The sequence below is a fragment of the Notolepis coatsorum genome, assembly GCF_963971535.1.
Source record: "Notolepis coatsorum genome assembly, chromosome: 18".
Taxonomy (NCBI): Eukaryota; Metazoa; Chordata; class Actinopteri; order Aulopiformes; family Paralepididae; genus Notolepis; species Notolepis coatsorum.
Window position 1 is genome coordinate 11,082,305 of NC_140182.1, and position 20,143 is coordinate 11,102,447.

The 20,143-nt window shown below is 45.8% G+C and overlaps 1 protein-coding gene across 1 annotated transcript in view; it reads left to right on the top strand.

Annotated features, from left to right (window-relative positions):
- Positions 1-1,655: 1,655 nt before the first annotated feature.
- The window catches only part of b4galnt4a (beta-1,4-N-acetyl-galactosaminyl transferase 4a), a gene marked incomplete at its 5' end in the record, with an annotated part of 122,277 nt that continues 103,789 nt past the window's right edge, over positions 1,656-20,143 (top strand). Inside the window, 1 exon segment of the mRNA XM_084334512.1 lies at positions 1,656-1,713. Coding sequence (XP_084190638.1) covers positions 1,656-1,713 — 58 coding nt within the window.

Consider the following 20,143-nt stretch of genomic DNA (forward strand, 5'->3'; position numbering starts at 1 on the left):
AGAGACAGAGAGCGAGACAGAGAGAGAGACACACACAGAGAGAGAGAGAGAGAGAGAGAGAGAGAGAGAGAGAGAGAGAGAGAGAGAGAGAGAGAGAGACAGAATCACCGTACAACAGACGACATTCTCACCCTCAGCACCCTAATCGACAACCAAATAAATAAAAATAAAAGCAAAGTATACTCCTGTTTCGTTGACTTCCAAAAAGCATTTGACTCAATTTGGCACGAGGGTCTGCTGTACAAACTGTTAGATAGTGGCATTGGAGGGAAAACCTAACAACCTCATAAAGTCAATGTACACCAACAACACATGTGCTGTGAGGATTGAGGGAAAACACACAGACTTCTTCCCTCAACGCCGTGGGGTTAGACAGGGGTGCAGTTTGAAAGGCCGTCATAGGCAGACCTGGCTCCCAAGAGAAGACAGATAATGCACCCACTGCACACAAGAAGAGGTGGAAACCGAGCTCCACTTCTTAACAACCTGCCCACTATACCAAGACATCAGAGACATATACTTCCCACAAATTGCAAACACCCAAAGAGACTTTGAAAACATGGACAATAACTCAAAACTCCCATACCTACTGGGAGAAATACAACAATGTGCAAACACAGCAGCCAGATTTGTGAGCTGCTGTGAAAAAGAAAAGGACATCCAGCAGAATGCACCCACCATAAAGACTGTACTAGAAATTCCGTCTGTAATGTACTGATTTCTTTTGTTTTCTCTGTTTGATTGTTTTGTTTTGTTTGGCTTTGGCAATGTAAACGTATGTTTCCCATGTCAATAAAGCCCATTTGAATTGAATTGAAATCGACAGAGAGAGATGAAATGTTGGTGGAAAGGAACTGGCAGCATTTGAAGAGACACACAGAGTCTGAAACAAAGAAGCGGAGAGAGAGAGAGAGAGAGAGAGAGAGAGAGAGAGAAAGAGAGAGAGACAGATGGAGAGAGAGAGACAAAGACAAAGAGAGAGAGAGAGAGATACAGACAGACAAAGAGAGAGAGAGAGAGTAAGACAGACAGAGAAAGAGAGAGAGAGATACAGACAGAGAGACAAAGAGAGAGAGAGAGAGAGTAAGACAGATAGAGAAAGAGAGAGAGAGAGAGAGAGACAGAGAGACAAAGAGAGACAGAGAGAGAGAGTCAGATGTCAGGTGGGAGCGTCGTCTCGGCGCGGCAGACAGACGGGATCTTTGTGATGATAAGATCTGTCAGGATCTCTCTGGTCCTGACTCTCCGCTCCACGCTCCTCTGCAGGGGGATCTCCTTACGGAGTCAGCAGGCCGCGCCGCACCGTATCGGACCCGGTGTCGCCTTACCGTAAGCCACCCGGGCCTCGCAGCCGGGCTCCGATCAATCATCAAAGGGTCTGAGCACTCCCTGCCGCAGTGAACCGACCGCCTCGTCTGTGGCGCTGGTTAATAGAAAATATCACCTCTCCCCTACGGGGGCCCGGCAGCCTAGCAGCAGAGGTCAAAGGTCAGGTGGCAGAGGGCCTGGTGGCCAAGCAGCAGAGGTCAGGGGGCAGAGGACCTGGTGGCCTAGCAGCAGAGGTCAAAGGTCAGGTGGCAGAGGGCCTGCTGGCCTAGCAGCAGATACTAGAGGTCAAGGGGGCAGAGACCAGAGGTCAAGGGGGCAGAGGCCAGATGTCAGGGGGCAGAGGCCAGGGGGAAGAGACCAGCGGTCAGGGGGCTGAGGCCAGAGGTCAGGGGGCAGAGGTCAGGGGGCAGAGGCCAGGGGGTCATGAAGGGACAGCCTGGAGGCAGGGAGGCTGGCCAGTGGACATGTCATAAAAACAGATATCAGAGAAAAAAGTCTGCCAGCTGCCACTCTCCACCCCCCCCTCTCTCTCCTTTACTTTTTAATTCAGTAGTGTACACATTGTTACTATTCATCACAAGTCATTGCGCGCTTATGAATATTTACAAATTCATGGAGCTGTTGACCTCGCCAAGTAAAGTTTTAGCAGAGAGAGAGAGAGAGAGAGAGAGAGAGAGAGAGAGAGAGAGAGAGAGAGACTGATCAACAACTAAAAAGAACCTTGACAAAATACAGACAAGCACAGCCTTGCTATTGAAAAGGGAAGGCAGACGCCTGCGAACACCAGCTACTAGGACAGAGAGGCTTCGGCTCAGCTTCTTCCCCCAGGCCATCAGAGCCTTGAACAATGAACACTGAGGGTCACAGAACACTGAACCCTACACACACAAGCACACATTAGCACACACACGACACACACGCTGTGCACGCTCGCACACTAGCAGCCACTTTAACATGAGAAAGCACTCACTCATGCTGCACACGCCCACACTTATGGCCACAAAGAAAGGTCACTTTAAAAATAGTATAGTAACAGTGTATTGCACTACCAAGGGACCTAGCATGTCCTTCATGCTCTGTAAATAACTATGTACAAATACCGTGATGTCCCACTATGTTACCTGTTTATTGCACAATGTTGTCTATTGGATTCTAATATATGTTGTACTACTGTATTGCACATCGTTGCGGGCAAGACCACCCGCATTTCATTGTATACTTGTATGCCATGACAAATAAAACTCTTGACTTGAAATCCTCAATGAGCCTGAAACAGAGATATACACTTCCTCACCAAATGTGAAAAATATAAATATATTAGCGAAACACATTTAAAAAGATTTGAATTAATAACAAAATATTTTCTTAAACTATCAGATACAGAAAAACGGCCAGTCCTACTAGGGGAGGACTCAACAAGCTGTGAGCTAGCAGCAGCCTATGTTGCTGCCTGCCACAAACTGAGGGACAGTGAGTGACAGTCACCTGACACACGTTTATGCTGTAATATTTGATGTTTTATGTTTTGATGATATTTTATGATGATATTGTTATGTACTTTGACATTGATATCTGTTTTCTAATTCATGTTTATGTTAATATTAATCATTTGCGGGCGGTTAGGTGGCCGAGCGGAGATTGCGTTCGTCACCAACCCCGGAGCTGTGAGCTGGATTCGCCTGTTCGAATCCGGCTCACACCTCCGGCGTTGTCACCAGCTTGACTGGCCGTTCACACTAATACAATTGGCTGTATCAGAGGGTGGGAGAAGCTGGCGGGGTGGGTCCGGGTCGTTGTAAACAGCGACTCCTACAGTTCGGTCGGGGCGCCTGCTCAGCGCGGATAGGACCTGAGGGGGATAGTGTGATCCTTCCACACGCTACGCCCTCTCAGTGAGAGTCCGCGCTGCCAGGTGAAAAGAAGCGGTGATTGGCTGGACGTGTGTCGGAGGAAGCACGTGATAGCCTCCACTCTCCCAGATGATCTGACTGTGGGGGGTAAGTGCGCAGCGACCAGGAAGGGACTGGGAATTGGCATACGACTAACATTGGGATGGGAGAAAATCGGAGGAAAATGGAGGGGGAAAAAGATAAAAAAATAAAAAATAAAAAAAAATATTAATCATTTGCTTTGTCAACATGTACAAGTTACGTCATGCCAATACAGAGAGAGAGAGAGAGAGAGAGAGAGAGAGAGAGAGAGAGAGAGAGAGAGAGAGAGAGAAAGAGAGAGCTTCTTCTCCGATAACATTTAAGGGATTCTACCAACAAATGGCGGGATTTAGATGAGAATAAACCCCCAGCGATGTTGCTGGATATATATATATATAGATATCTCTTAGAACATAAAGACAGTGAGAATGTGACTGAGGTGCTGATGATGACACAGTAACAGCTCTCCTGCTGTGAGACTGACAGCAAGCGCTCCCTCTGTGAACAGCTAGTCGTGTGGCATCTTGTGTATCTCAATCCCCTACCACTACTATACTACTATAATACTACTACCATACTACTACCACACTACTATAATACTATTACAATACTATTACCATACTACTACCACACTACTATAATACTACTATAATACTACTACCATACTACTACCATACTACTATAATACTATTACGATACTACTACCACACTACTACCATACTACTATAATACTACTACCACACTACTACCATACTACTATAATACTACTACCATACTACTACCACACTACTACCATACTACTATAATACTACTACCACACTACTACCATACTACTATAATACTACTACCATACTACTACCACACTACTACCATACTACTATAATACTACTACCATACTACTACCACACTACTACCATACTACTACCATACTACTACCACACTACTACCACACTACTACCATACTACTATAATACTACTACCATACTACTACCACACTACTACCATACTACTATAATACTACTACCATACTACTACCACACTACTACCATACTACTACCATACTACTACCACACTACTACCACACTACTACCATACTACTATAATACTACTACCATACTACTACCACACTACTACCACACTACTACCATACTACTATAATACTACTACCATACTACTACCACACTACTACCATACTACTATAATACTACTACCATACTACTACCACACTACTACCATACTACTACCATACTACTACCACACTACTACCACACTACTACCATACTACTATAATACTACTACCATACTACTACCACACTACTACCACACTACTACCATACTACTATAATACTACTACCATACTACTACCACACTACTATAATACTATTACCATACTACTATAATACTACTACCATACTACTACCACACTACTACCATACTACTACCATACTACTACCACACTACTACCACACTACTACCATACTACTATAATACTACTACCATACTACTACCACACTACTACCACACTACTACCATACTACTATAATACTACTACCATACTACTACCACACTACTATAATACTATTACCATACTACTATAATACTACTACCATACTACTACCACACTACTACCACACTACTACCATACTACTATAATACTACTACCATACAACTACCACACTACTATAATACTATTACCATACTACTACCACACTACTATAATACTATTACCATACTACTATAATACTACTACCATACTACTACCATACTACTACCACACTACTACCACACTACTACCATACTACTATAATACTACTACCACACTACTATAATACTATTACCATACTACTATAATACTACTACCATACTACTACCACACTACTACCACACTACTACCATACTACTATAATACTACTACCACACTACTACCATACTACTATAATACTACTATAATACTACTACCACACTACTACCATACTACTATAATACTACTACCATACTACTACCACACTACTATAATACTATTACTATACTACTATAATACTACTACCACACTACTACCATACTACTATAATACTACTACCATACTACTACCACACTACTATAATACTATTACCATACTACTATAATACTACTACCACACTACTACTAGGGGTGGAACGGTTCACAAAATGCACGGTTCGGTTCGTATTACGGTTTTGGTTTAACGGTTTTCGGTTCGGTTCGATATACGTTTTTTTTATTTTTTTATTTATAAATGTAACACTCCAAAAATACCATACATCAGCATAAAATATATAGCCTAAAAATAATCCAACTTTTCAGTTATTCTCAAGGACGTAGTCATGCAAAAACTGAAAGAATGAGACAGTTTGACATCAGGCACATTATTTTGACAGTGACCGGTTAGAGCTAGGAGAGATTTTGGTACAGCAGGAGAGGGGCATTGCTGATTTAAACATGCTTCTCATTTATTTGGTAAAAAATAAGGTTTACAGCGGTTTGCCTTAAATACAAAGACCGAACTGGCACACAAAGACCAAACAAATATAGGCAACATTTGTCAAAGTATTAACTTAGTGCAAACAAACAAAATAATTCTATTTTTTGTGGCCACATTATAGACAAAGGCCATCAACATAAAGTATTGATTGATTGAAAATTGTATTAACAGATTGCAGAATGGGTACAATACAGTACAGCTCAATACACACAATTGTTAAGGGGATGCACAGAGGATGCACAGAGTATGCATATGCTCAACAAGCACTAGACTTTCTTATCAAAAAGGAAAAGTCACTGTGTTATTTAAAATAAATAAATGTGTACTAAATATATATTTACTTTTTAATTGCATGAACCATTATGAAGTATTATCTGAAGTATCCCGTTTTTCACTGCATGGTACCTAATCAACTTGACTCGCTTTTGCTATTTGAGAGTCTTGCTAGCCGTATTTTAAGTGACATCACACCAGGAAGTAAATAGTCAACAGTAACACACAGCATTGGAACCTGGAGAAGCCCTGATGATATAATATAAACGAACAGCTAATAAACGTGAAGTTATCTTTAAACCTCTGTTGTCAAGCCTTGTCAATATACCCCCCCTTCCCCACTAATGGATCTTGTGTCGTGAAGTCACTTCGCTGTGAGCATTTCCGCGCTTAGCTTGCGGCTAACGTAACGTTAGCCTAGCTTGCGGCTAACGTTATAACCGAACAATACACTCATGCCCAAAACCGTGGAGGTCGTATCGAATGGTGCACGGTTCGAATGCGAACCGTTCCACCCCTAACTACTACCATACTACTACCACACTACTACCATACTACTATAATACTATTACCATACTACTACCACACTACTACCATACTACTATAATACTATTACCATACTACTACCACACTACTACCATACTACTACCACACTACTACCATACTACTACCACACTACTACCATAGTCCCGGTGTTGTTGAATATCATCTCTTGTCAAATCAAATTACCCGGTTGGAATATCCAGTGTTTGAGGTGGCAGTTTCTCTGAAAGCTGCCTGCCTTGTGTAATGGTGACACCCACGATTGTATTATCTTACAACGGAGATCGTTTCATTGCAAACGAGGCATACAGGGTTTAACATTACTGAAAGTTGGCATGATGAATGTGTACTCATCATTCCGTTCTTCATTAAAGTGGCGGTTTCCTTCCGCTTTAGGTTTCGTCCAGAGTGACATTTCTGCCCGACAAACAATTCAAAAGGCTTCTCTTCCTGCAAGCGTTGCACCATAGCGACAAAACCATTTGATGGACGACATGACGGCTCCCCAAGAGTGAAGCCAAATGGTCGTTTTCTTTTGCTATTTTTTGGCCCATTGTCAACAATCTGTTCCTCCAGACCGCGTTATGGAATATGGGCCCAAATCTGAGTTGAAAAGATCAGATTCCATGTGATTGGTGCTGTTCACACTGTCATGACAGAATCAGATCTGAGTCACACACTTTTGTCTGTAGTCTAATTGTAGCCAAAGATAGAGAAAGAGAGTGAGTGTGTGAGAGAGAGGGGGGCGAGAGAGAAACAGAGAGAGGGGGTGAGAGAGAGAGAGAAACAGAGAGAGAGAAACAGAGAGAGAAACAGAGAGAGAGAAACAGGGAGAGAGAAAAACAGAGAGAGAGAGAGAAACAGAGAGAGAGAAACAGAGAGAGAGAGAAACAGAGAGAGACAGATAGAATGAGAGACAAACAGAGGGAGAGAGAGAACGAGAGAGACAAACAGAGTGGGAGAGAGAGAGAAACAGAGTGAGACAAACTGAGGGAGAGAGAGAGAAAAAGAGAGAGACAAACAGAGAGTGGGAGAGAGAGAGAAACAGGGAGATACAGAGAAAAAGAGAGAGAGATAGACAAATAGAGAGAGAGAGAGACAAACTGAGAGAGTGGGAGAGAGAGAGCAGAACAGCAGGCTTGGCCATAGTCAGCAACAGCTGTGGTGACAAGAGCAGCCAGAGGCTAATTATCTAGAAATGACTGTTTAGTTTGGTTGGAGTAGAGTGTTAAAAAAGATTAGCACATCCATACCTCATTTTAGCATTTTGCATTTTAAAAGGTTTGCATTTTGTACCTCATTGTTTGCATTTTTGTGCTTCGTCTTGGGTCCTTGTTCTTTTTACTTTTGTTACTGTATAAAGCACATGAGCTGATACAGAACCAATCATTTCACTGTAATGTACATGTACTTTATACATGCCAAATATAAAACAAAACTTGAACTTGAGCGTGGGAGTCATGGTTACTGCTGTTACATCTCAAGTGTTATTTTAGTCCGCCTGCGAGCTTTCTTCACTTCACAAAGCTGAAGGTGTGCTGCTCTCAAAGGTGGCAGAGAGGATCTATTCTACTCTCTCCACCTTCACACCCCTCACCTCCTTCCTCCTCTCTCTCTCTCTCTCTCTCTCTCTCTCTCTCTCTCTCTCTCTCTCTCTCTCTCTCTCTCCTCTCTCTCTCTCTCTCTCTCTCTCTCTCTCTCTCTCTGTCTACATCTGTTCTTCCTCCTCCCACGCCTCCTCCTTCTCTTTCTCCTCCACAAACCAACAAGTCCATTTAACCCCTCTGTGTCGGGTGTGTGTTCTTGTGTGTTTTGTTGTTACAAATGCCTGCTTTTCTATCTGTCTCTGGTTCTATCTGACATGGAGGTCGACCTGCCACAGCGAGGACAAGCAGTCTGTCTGTCTGTCTGTCTGTCTGTCTGTCTGTCTGTCTGTCTGTCTGTCTGTCTGTCTGTCTGTCTGTCTGTCTGTCTGTCTGTCTGTCTGTCTGTCTGTCTGTCTGTCTGTCTGTCTGTCTGTCTGTCTGTCTGTCTGTCTGTCTGTCTGTCTGTCTGTCTGTCTGTCTGTCTGTCTGTCTGTCTGTCTGTCTGTCTGTCTGTCTGTCTGTCTGTCTCTGTCTGTCTGTCTGTCTGTCTGTCTGTCTGTCTGTCTCTGTCTGTCTGTCTGTCTGTCTGTCTGTCTGTCTGTCTGTCTGTCTGTCTGTCTGTCTGTCTGTCTGTCTGTCTCTGTCTGTCTGTCTGTCTGTCTGTCTGTCTGTCTGTCTGTCTGCCTGCCTGCCTGCCTGCCTGCCTGCCTGCCTGCATCGGGAGACGACGGCACAGAGGAGAACAGGAGGCCTCACAATGAGCAGACAGTTATAGTACATCCGTCCAGTGGCGTTTTTATTAAGGCTGTCAATCGATTAAAATATTCAATCTGGTTAATCGCATGATTGTCCATATAGTTAACTCGCGATGAATCACAAATTGATCGCATCTTTTTTATCTGTTCTAAATCTACCTTAAACAGATCTTTTTCAAGTTTTAATCAACTTGAGAGTCAACAAACGCTTGCTTTATGCAGCCATTTAACACAGAAGGATGACCCTCGTGCTTTGCAAATTTGCGCATCAAATTCAAAACAGAGTGATGCACAAAATTCATTTAAAACAATGAATAAAGTGTGCGTGAAATAATAGGGGAAAGAAAACGTTAGGAACTTGTTACATTCACCCACACAAGGGCTGAGGACTCACACCCCCAGCCCCCCCCCCCCTCTCTCTCACACACACACACACACACACACACACACACACACACACACACACACACACACACACACACACACACACACACACACACACACACACACACACACACACACACACACACACAAATGGACGTTTTTAGTGTAAAAAAAAACACCTTATTTATTGCATTCTGATGATTTCTTTTACACTTTTGTGATGGATTAAATTAACTGCTATTATAGAGCTCAACGCCACAGAAGGCCACACCAAAGCACACACAGACAACTTTGACAACCACATTGTCTATTCTATGACAACCACATTATGACAACAACGGGCGGCACGGTGGTGTAGTGGTTAACACTGTTGCCTCACAGCAAGAAGGTCCAGGGTTCGAATCCCGCTTGGGGACCAGGTTTCCATGGTGCCAGTTACCCAGGTGGGGTATCTCCCAGGCCTTTCTGTGTGGAGTTTGCATGTTCTCCCCGTGCTCGCAAGGGTTTCCCCCCCGATAAGATAAACCCAATGGAAAAACATGCACAACAACTAGATTGCTAACGCTGTGGCGTCCTTGACGAAGACGGACAGGAGCACTTGGATTGGTCCCCTGGCGCGGCTCACGTTGTGCCTGTCTGCTCCCGGCTGCCCTTGGGGGGGAAGGACGACGGGATGGGTTAATCGCAGAGACGAATCGCATGCATGCATCGCATGTGTGCCAATTGATGACCTCGGAGCAGGTCCTAAATTATTATTATAATTATTAAATTATTATAAATTATAATTATAATTATTATTGTCTTTAATGACATGCCACTACCATCATCATCAAGCGATTCAACACAACAGCGTTGCCAAAGCACGGAGCAGGACATCGGGATGATAAAATATCACTCACCAAAGCTGTGGGCTGCAGTTGAAGAGAAAGGCAGCACTGGATTTCGATGCTGGCCAATGCTATTTGCGGCTGTCCCATGGTATTGCGAGTAAATGTTTTTATTCTCTTTGACTCATTGACCTCCACACTGTTCTGTATCGTTAGTGGCTTAGCTTGGCATCGCTACTGCACTATCTCGCGTACGTGCACGCGTACTGAATAAACCACAAATGTACCTCTAATACCAGTATTAGTCTGACCACACCCCTCATCAGCTTACCTTCATAAGCAGGTGTGTGGTCACCTGCTCTCCTCCTTCTCGCTTTCACCACAAGGAAGAGGTGCCTCGGTAGATCCCACACTTGACACCATGATGGAAGAAATTGGATTAGGAACAGCTTGGGAAACAAGGATACGTTGACATCATATCTTTATTTTCTCTCTCACTATTTTCGAGAAAATACGGCGATATTGTCTTCGTACTGGAGTGTCTAGAAGATGATGATCATTCTACAAACCCTCCACCGGTTTTCGTATTGGGAGCACGCCGCTGCATGCTTCTCAACTGCAGTTCCTTGCTGTGTTTGTTGGGGTGAAACCTGTCAGGCCACAGCTGAACTGTCGGACATGCCGCTGTTGTGAGGAGCGGTGCGTTCCAGGTTGGGTGAGTAGTGTTTGCTGGCGGGCTCCACTTGTCTGTTAGTGCTATGGGGCTACTTGACAAAGTTTATGGAAACCGGCCCCAGGCTAGGGTCCTTTGTTTAGCCGTCTAGGCGACAGAAGGCCTTGGTCTGGCGACCATTATAGTTTAACTAGTGGGCCGCGACCATTGACACTGGTGATCCTGTGTGTTCTGGACGAGTGGATTCTCTCTGTCACCGTGTTAAGACCCCATCTTTCATATCCAAATGAGAGTATTCCTTCACGAGGGGATATGTGCATGTAATGTGCGATAGCGGCAGATTCATGTTCAAAGTCAGCTATACAGGCCAGTTGGTACTGTGCTGATTCCGCCGGACGTGTTAATGTCACCGTTGTGAAGCGGTGTTGACGTCTTGTTTTCTCTTTTCTCTTAAAAAGTGAGGAGGGTTCAGAACGGCGGCCTGTCTGGTGAGTGTTATGTCATTGTTTACATGTTCATAGCTACGGTTAGCCGGTCGGTGGCCTGGCGCGGGGTAGCTTGGCTTCTCGCGCGCCGCCGGGAGCTCGCTCCTGATCGCGTGCGTCGTAGATCGGCGTCTCGCGAGCGGAAGCAATAGCACCCGAACGGTTGGAGCAGCCGTTAGCTTGATGCTATTCTGTTGAACGTGCTTTGATTTTAACATGTTTTACACTCTTGACCACGACGTCATCCTTGACAGGGGATGTTCGTCGACCCTGCCTGAGCCTAGACGGGGATTGCGTCAACAAAGAGGACTGTAGCGACTGGTGGAGCGGCGACGCTGCCCGGATCGAACAACACGGGACGGCTGTGTTCTACGGTGGCTTGTGACTGCACTTCGCTGATCTGCGTTCCGGGCAGGTACGGGGTTGGCCAGACCTCATAACACGTCTTCTGGTTTTACCTTGCTAAATGTATTGTGAATAACGGTGTTTTTTTCCCAAAGCGTGTGTTGTTGCAATGCATTTGAGATACGTTGCGGGTTGTGTGTGAGCTGTTTTTGTCACTGGCAGTTAGCTTCTCCGTGCAGGTCGTGATGTATTGATCTGGTTGTTGTGTGAGAAACATCATGGTGTTTATGTGTACCGTGTACTCACTACTAAGGCAACTAACCTATGAAGCTATGCTTGGTGACGAGTGAGTAAAAGGATGTTCTTTCTCAGACTGTAATGACAATGAACAGTGAGTTCACACATTAACAGGTTTTCCTGTTTTAACTGGCCGTATTGAGGGTAAAATAGGAGGATTGTGTTTCCCCCCCCGGTTCCCTGGGGACTTTATCACCTCCTATCAGACATGTTGTGCATTAATTGTGTCTTTTGTGTGGTAGGGATACGATGTAACTCTCAGCTTGATTGCTGAGGTTGTGCTAAATCTGCTGGAGAAACTTATTTCCTAAAGGGAAATTGGTTTGGTTGCTGTCATGTGTGCTTAGCAAGGCCTGTGGTCGATACTAATCAAGAATGATGTATTCTCTCATTGTGAAAAAAACGGCGTTCCTCTGTTGAGTGTTTTTGCCATTTTTTGTAGGTGATGATGGGTTGTGTGTGTCATGTGACCTACAACTGGGTTGTACTGGCCACAGAAGCACATGTGTATGTTGGACCGGGGTTCTTAGAGCCCTCTCTATTCTGTGTTTTTCCTTAGTAAAAATCAGATAGCAGGTTAGCTCGTGCGCTGTGTGGAGCTGTGAAACGCTTCATAGAGCTGACTATGACTGTGTCATATTCTCTTTTTGTCGTTACGTCGTATCATGGGTGTGGGGTCGTAAAGGGGTGAACTGGTAACCTTTCCTCTCCCCATTGTTCTGTCGGTCAGGGGTACACCCCCTGTCCTTCAAGGTTCCCGTCACGTGGCGGTTCGGCACGTTACGGGGGGGGGGGGGGGGGGGGGGGGAGGGAGTTCCTGGTCCCACGGCCTGGTATATTGGGCGTGTGCACCGCAGGAATTCCCCCGCCATAGAGTACGTCACCGTGCGCGTCTCTGTTGGTAGGACTTCCGTGTGCTGTTCAGGTCCATGTGATGGATCTGTTTTCAGGGGGGGTGGTCAGGGCTCCTCCTCACCAAGCGCCTACTCAGGCCTTCTGTGAGTTCGGACTCCTTCTTCCATGTGAGGAAGCCTCCATCAGAGTACAGAGCCTTCCTCCTCAGATTGTCAAAGTGAGTGGACCCTCTAGAAGGGTCCTTTTCTATTGTATGTATATTCGATTCAATTCGTTTATTGAGTGTGTATGGGTTCGGTGCCTCTTCCCCGGAGGCCCTAAAACCAGTTTTTTACATGGCTCAAGGTGCAATATATTCTTTTCAATCTGTACAGCTCGCGTGGGAAGTCTCTCTGGGGATCCCCGTCTCTTTCCTATGGGAGGGTGGTGGGATGTAAAAATGTGAACATTTTTTACCCCGGCTGTGTAGACTGGGATACATACTGTTGATGCTTCCTTCTTTCTATTCCAGAAGTGTTGGAGTTAGGGAGTGTCACACCCCTCTTGTCGTTCCCCTGGGCGCCTTGGGGATTCAATGACAGGTCTAAATAGCCTGTTCATTGATGGGGGTGTGTCCCGACGCACGTATAGTGCTAGCTCGCTGTAAACAGGCGATTGACTGGCACGCCTTAGTTGCTTGTGGTTGAAACAGCGTTTTTATAAAGCAACTGAGATGGGGGTTTTTCCTCTTCCGGCGACCACATCCCATGACCTGGGTGGGTTGTCGACGGATTCTCGTTCATGTCTGGGGGATGATGACGGGATGGATCTGAACATATGTAGTGGGGTCTCACGCCCTTGGGGTGGGCCACCAGGCGCGGTTCGTCCCGACGTCTGGGTGGCGCCTTCTTTTCATGTTAAGATCAACACGCATATCTGCCCTTCTCCTGGAGTAGGCATGTCGGCGTGGTTAGGGCACGGGACTGGTTCTGGTCACGCTGGTCCAGATCAGTTGAACCCGTTGTCCGCCGGGGATGCAGATCTGCTGTTCTGGTACCCTGAGGGACTTGGGCTTTTTTCAGGGGGAAAAATGCCAGGTCGGTCTGGGTGTCACAGGGTTAAGCGCTATGGAGACCCTGGTTGGGTATGTTTTTACTCAGCACTGTCGTCATGGCTTACAGCCATGCCATTCTGTACGCGCTCGATCTCGTCGGATCTCGGCCGCTACACAGGTTGGTCCTGGTTAGTACTTGGTTGGGAGACCGCCGGGGAATACCAGGTACGGTGTGCTTAGGGGCTGGTTCTCCATTATTTTTCGCTCCTCTCTCACGCATGGCGAAGAGGGGCCTGTGGGGGTGGTTTTTTGACCTCCTCTGGTGACCCTGTGCTTCCCGTACCGCCAGGCCCGGTCCGAAGTGATGTTTGCGACCCGTAGGCCTGGGTTAACCCTTTTTGGAACTGAAACACTTGTACTGCGGTAGCGGTGTATACCCGCAGTGTGTTTGGAGTTTTTTCTTGAGGGGTTATAGGAACAACCACCGCATTGGGTAACACCGAGGTGGTTGATTCCCTGGTGTGTTGGAGCAGTGTCAACTCCCGGTTCACCGTTTGAGGGTGCCCCTGCACGTTCATGACGTCTGCCAATCGTGTCAGCCTTCTCTGCCTCGACCCCTCTGGGTGGGGTTGTTAAATGGAGGCTTGGTCATGCAACACCGCCAGCTTACGCTCCTTCCGCCGGGGCGGCTGGTGTTCAGCTGTCCCCTCTGGCGCCTGTCTCGTCCGCAGTCTCCAGGCTAGGGTTAACAGCCTGTTGCCTGGTTTTTCCCCGGTGCGCTGCCTGCTTCCGTTGGTTAACCTTTTTTGTGTGCTTACGGCCATGCTGACTGCCTATTCTGCAGGGTCAGTGTGCCAGGCGGTGTACTATTGGGGGGACGGGGCCGCTCGGCTTACGGCCATACCGACCTGAACACGCCCGGTCTCGTCCGATCTCGGAAGCTGGGCAGGTTCTGGCCTGGTTGGTTCCGCCTGGGAATACAGTGCAGTAACTGAGGGGCCTTTGTCCGAATACGCTGGCGATGTGGGGGCGGGGCACTACGTGCCCACCTGGTGGGGTCTTGATGCTGGCATCATGGACTTCTCCGGGCCCCCATTCCAGGAGTCCAGTCCTTTGGTGGGTCTGGGTCTTCCTTCGTGCTCCGCTGCTACGGCCTTGCCACGGGGTTGGGTTTGCCCTTGACCCTGTGATTCTGGGGGCAGTAACGAGGTTGTTCCTCCGTTCGTTCCCGGGTGGCATGCGGGTTGTGCGTGTGTGTAGTCGTGGGGTCAAGCCACGGTCTGCTCACCCTGTGCGTTGAGTTGCTTGAGTGCCTCTTCGCACGGTCGGGTCCGTCGCCCTCCCGTGACGTCCCTAATAGGGGGGCTACCCTCCATTAGGGGGGGTCGGGGGGGCTCGGCCCTCCCTGTTCTGATGGTTTTGGGGGCTGTCAGCGGGGTGTATTTGTCAGCCCAAGTGGCTCCGCTTGGCCTCCCTTGTGCAGTAGCGATGCCAAGCTAAGCCACTAACGATACAGAACGTTAGTTATGACTATAACCAAGTTCTGTTAGTTAGGGGCGATGCTTGGCATCGGACGCCGCTGCAGCCCTTGTCCTCACCTTGTGGTGAAAGCTTGGGAAGGAGGAGAGCAGGTGACACACACCTGCTTATGAAGGTAAGCTGATGAGGGGTGTGGTCAGACTAATACTGGTATTAGAGGTACATTTGTGGTTTATTCAGTACGCGTGCACGTACGCGAGATAGTGCAGTAGCGATGCCAAGCATCGCCCTAACTAACAGAACTTGGTTATAGTCATAACCTAACGTTTTCCCATCTCTACTCAATGGCGCCAGCGTTATTGACCATTTTCACAATGTTTGCGGACCCATCGTGTTCTGTATTAAAGCTATGGAGCAGTGCTTCACTAGTAGTCATACAGAAACCTCCACTTCAGGCTTCACTAGAAATAGACAAAAACATAACACATATTACATAAAAGAAATGTTTTTTAGATGCCAACATTTCATTAGAATTACTATTTTCCTCTGTGAAATATATATATTAGGGCTGGGCGATATGGCCAAAAACGTTATCGCGATAAAATTATAAAATTATTTTCATATAACTCGATATCGATAATTATCGTCGATATAATGTCTGTCAAGTTTAATTAACTTCTTATGCCCGGCACCGATGGACTTGTTTTGCTGCTGCGAATGTCTCGAGTTGATGTCGTCATCAGTCCGCGCACGTTAGCAGTTAGCCGACAAGCGGTGTATCCCATGACAATGTACTAAATATGACCCTAAAATACTCTGTTTCGCCCAATACATTGCAACAACGTCCACCGTATACCCCACACTACTATAACCGTGGCATCAGAATTCACGCCACACACCCACTCGGCACGTGAACTATAAATAGCGCCGTGCAAGCTAATTATCCTAGCCAGCCTTGTTTTCAAAAGTACTAAATATGACCCTAAAATACTCTGTTCCGCCCAATACATTGCAACGACGTCCACCGTATACCCCACACTACTATAACCATGGCCTCAGAATTCACGCCAGACACCCACGCGGCACGTAAACTATAAAATAGCGCTGTGCAAGCTAATTATCCTAGCCAGCCATGTTACTCCTTGAGTCCTACCTCTCTACCCAGAGGTGCAGCGCGGGTCTCCTTCCGCTGTCCGCCATCTCCTTCACTGATTGGTTGTTAGTGCGTGTGCTCATAGGAAATAATTTATCGCGATAGTTATCGTTATCATTTTATCGCCCAGCCCTAATATATATTTTTTTTTTCAAGTGACACACAGCTCCCAATCACCTACATTGGCTAGTGAAGCACATATTCCTTTGGCGGCCAATGAGTTAAGGTGGAAAAGTTCCTCTCTGACTCAGATGTCGTCATAGGAGTTGTTATGATGATTTTCAGCAGACTGACGGTCTCAGTAAAAGCCTCTTCTAGGTCGTTCTCATGGATGGATGTGTTAACGGTTACCTTTGCAAGCTGTTTGAGTTATAACGATATCCAGTGGCTTGGAGTGGACCCAGACGTTGATTAAAATTGTCTCCTCCAAATTCAGGGTTTCAAACCTGTGCTTGAGTAAGTAATCCACCGTGTTCATTTCCACTGACGTCACTAGCTAGGTAGTTCCAGTAGCTGCCGTTAGCAATGAAAAGCTTCTTTGCCGGGGGAGCTCCAGTAGCTCACCGCGTACCTCGGACGCTATTTCGGCGTCGGGGACAACCGTGCGCGTCACGGATCTGGGGTACACGAGTTCGACTCCCGGACTCGCCGTATTTTCTCAGAGTGTCTTTCCCCAATCTATACCCATTCAACCTGTTTCTGTCGGTCATACTTGACCAGAAAAAGCGATAAACGCTAAAAGAACCAGCTGACTGGTCAAAGTTTAAAAAAAAGAAAAGCTTCTTTGCCGACTGTAATCCGTCGCCAGGCGTCGCCAGCCAATCCACTTTGAAATACGACATGACGTAGCCCCACTTGCCATCAAATTGATGTGAATGATAAAACACCCTGAGCATGCGCACTTGGATTTCCCCTGTACAGTACACACCTTGCATTGATAGAGAGGTGCACTCTCTCTCTCATCGACTACATCTGTTCTTTTCCCTCCTTTACTCATTCCTCCTCTTTCTCTTCTCCTCCAGCGCCTCCTCCTTCTCTCTCTCCTCCGTATATACATATCCAGATATATTTTGAGAGAAAAAGAGACACACACACACACTTAGAGAGAGAGAGGGGGGGGGGGGGGGGGCGGAAATAGACAGAGAGAGAGAGAGATACATTTTGATTGCTTTGATTGTTCCAACGCTGGCTTTGGCAATGTAAATATATGTTTCCCATGTCAATAAAAGCTCCTTTTGAATTAAATGTAATTGAGAGAGAGTGACAGACAGAGAGATAGAGAGAGAAAGAGAGAGAGAGAGAGGGATACAGAGAGAGAGAGAGGGGGAGAGAGAGACACAGAGAGAGAGACAGATAGAGAGAGACAGATACGAAAGAGAGAGAGAGAGAGAGAGAGAGAGAGAGAGAGAGAGAGAGAGACGGATACAGAAAGAGAGAGAGAGAGAGAGAGAGAGAGACGGATACAGAAGGAGAGAGAGAGAGACAGAGAAAGAGAGATAGAGAGAGATATGGATACAGAGAGAGAGACAGAGAGAGAGAGAGACAGAGAGAGAGAGACGGAGACAGAGAGAGACAGAGACAGAATGCTCCAGTGTTTTATCTTATAGGAAACATGACCTTGTTAAACTATTGCAAATATGAATACACTGTTGTCAGTGCATGTTTGCCATGAGGCACAAACAACAGCTGATTGATTGGATTTCAAATGTCTACGTCAACATGCAGTATGTGTTCAGCATAATAAGCTCTAGAACTACACATCAACAGAAATGAAATGAAAAAAAGTTTATTTTTGGACATGTTATTCTCCATATTTCTCCCAAACAACTCACGATATCTTGTTCCGTCGAACCAACAATCATAGCAACAAATAATAAAAAAAACATTAAAAGAAAAACATTAAAAAAAATAAAAAAATAAGGAATTATAAACAAAAGGTCAAGAGCAATGTGTTTAGTTAGCAGACATGTCCAAAAAAGGAGTAGAGGGAAGCTAAGCTTATTGATCCTACCCCTTACATTTATATGTGTTCAGCATTAAGACTGTCCCCGAAGTCTGTTTTTGGGATTGGAACTTCGTCAGGGTTTTTCGAACGGACGTTTGAACCTTCGTTTTTAATTAAAAAATATAAATAAATAAAAAAAAATTATAAATATATATATATATTTTTAAATATCCTCAAACTAAATCCTCAATTTAAACAAAGTGATTCATCTGATTAAATGAGTAATTTTTTTTTATTCAATCACTTTCTTTAATGAATATAACTCATCAGTTTTTAATACTATAATATTAGTGTAGCCTAATCTTTATCTGCAACTGTGAAGAAAAAAACACATTGGTTTAAACAGAATGAATAGACACATACATCTTTTTAAATAAAAATAAAAATTATTACAAATTTTTCATTTGAATGTTGATTTAGAATTCGAATGCCAACGCAACGAACGAAGGTCCGAACGTTCGATGTTTAGGCTCAGCCCTGTTCAGCGCAGGATGCTCTAGAACTACACATCAACATGTATGTGTTCAGCACATGATCTGCTCTGGAACACCAGGCCTATATTTCACAACATGGTTCAAACACAAAGGCCACGTAATGGTTCACAGGTTGGTTCTAAATTGGTTGGTTGGGCTCAAACTGCCCCAGAACGGTCTTGACAGTCTGCAATTGGCAATAGCTCTGGATAAGTGCTCTCAAATCCTCCCGATGTTGCTGAGAGAGAGAGAGAGAGAGAGAGAGAGAGAGAGAGAGGAGAGAGAGAGCTAGAGAGAGAGAGAGGGAGAGAGAGGGAGGGAGAGGGAGGGGGAGAGGGAGGGGAGAGATAGAGAGAGAGAGGGGGGGAGAGGGGGAGAGGGAGTGGAGAGGAGTGGGAGAGGGAGGGAGAGAGACAGAGAGAGAGTCAGAGAGAGAGTGAGAGTGTGGGGGCTGAGTGAGAAACAGAGGGCGAGAGAGAGTGATTGGGAGGAAGACGAGGGGAAAGAGAGAGGGAGAGAAACAGGGGAAAACAATTGAAGTTTTATTTCCGTTTACCAGAGCGCTTCCTCCCTAAGACGTGTTTAAAACACTGACGTTCCAGTGACTAATTGTGTGGTTTGGCCTGTTTGTAGCCAGGGTCTCTCCTTGCTTTGTTGTTATCTGCCCACACACACACACACACACACACACACACACACACACACACACACACACACACACACACACACACACACCACACACACACACACACACACACACACACACACACACACACACACACACACACACACACACACACACACACACACACACACACACACACACACACACACACACACACACACACACACACACAACACACACACACACACACACACACACACACACACACACACACACACACACACACACACACACACACATATACAGACACACAGTGTGTGTGGAGACCAGCCACTATTTATGTTTAATCTTTGGTCCAAAACCCAATGATTTAATACCCACCTGCTGTGAAAGAAATTAATGTCTGATAACATAGGCAGCCAGCTATGTGTGTGTGTGTGTGTGTGTGTGTGTGTGTGTGTGTGTGTGTGTGTGTGTGTGTGTGTGTGTGTGTGTGTGTGTGTGTGTGTGTTGTGGTGTGTGTGTGTGTGTGGTGTGTGTGTGTGTGTGTGTGGTGTGTGCATGCACGCTGTGTGTGACCCGTGAAGGCTAT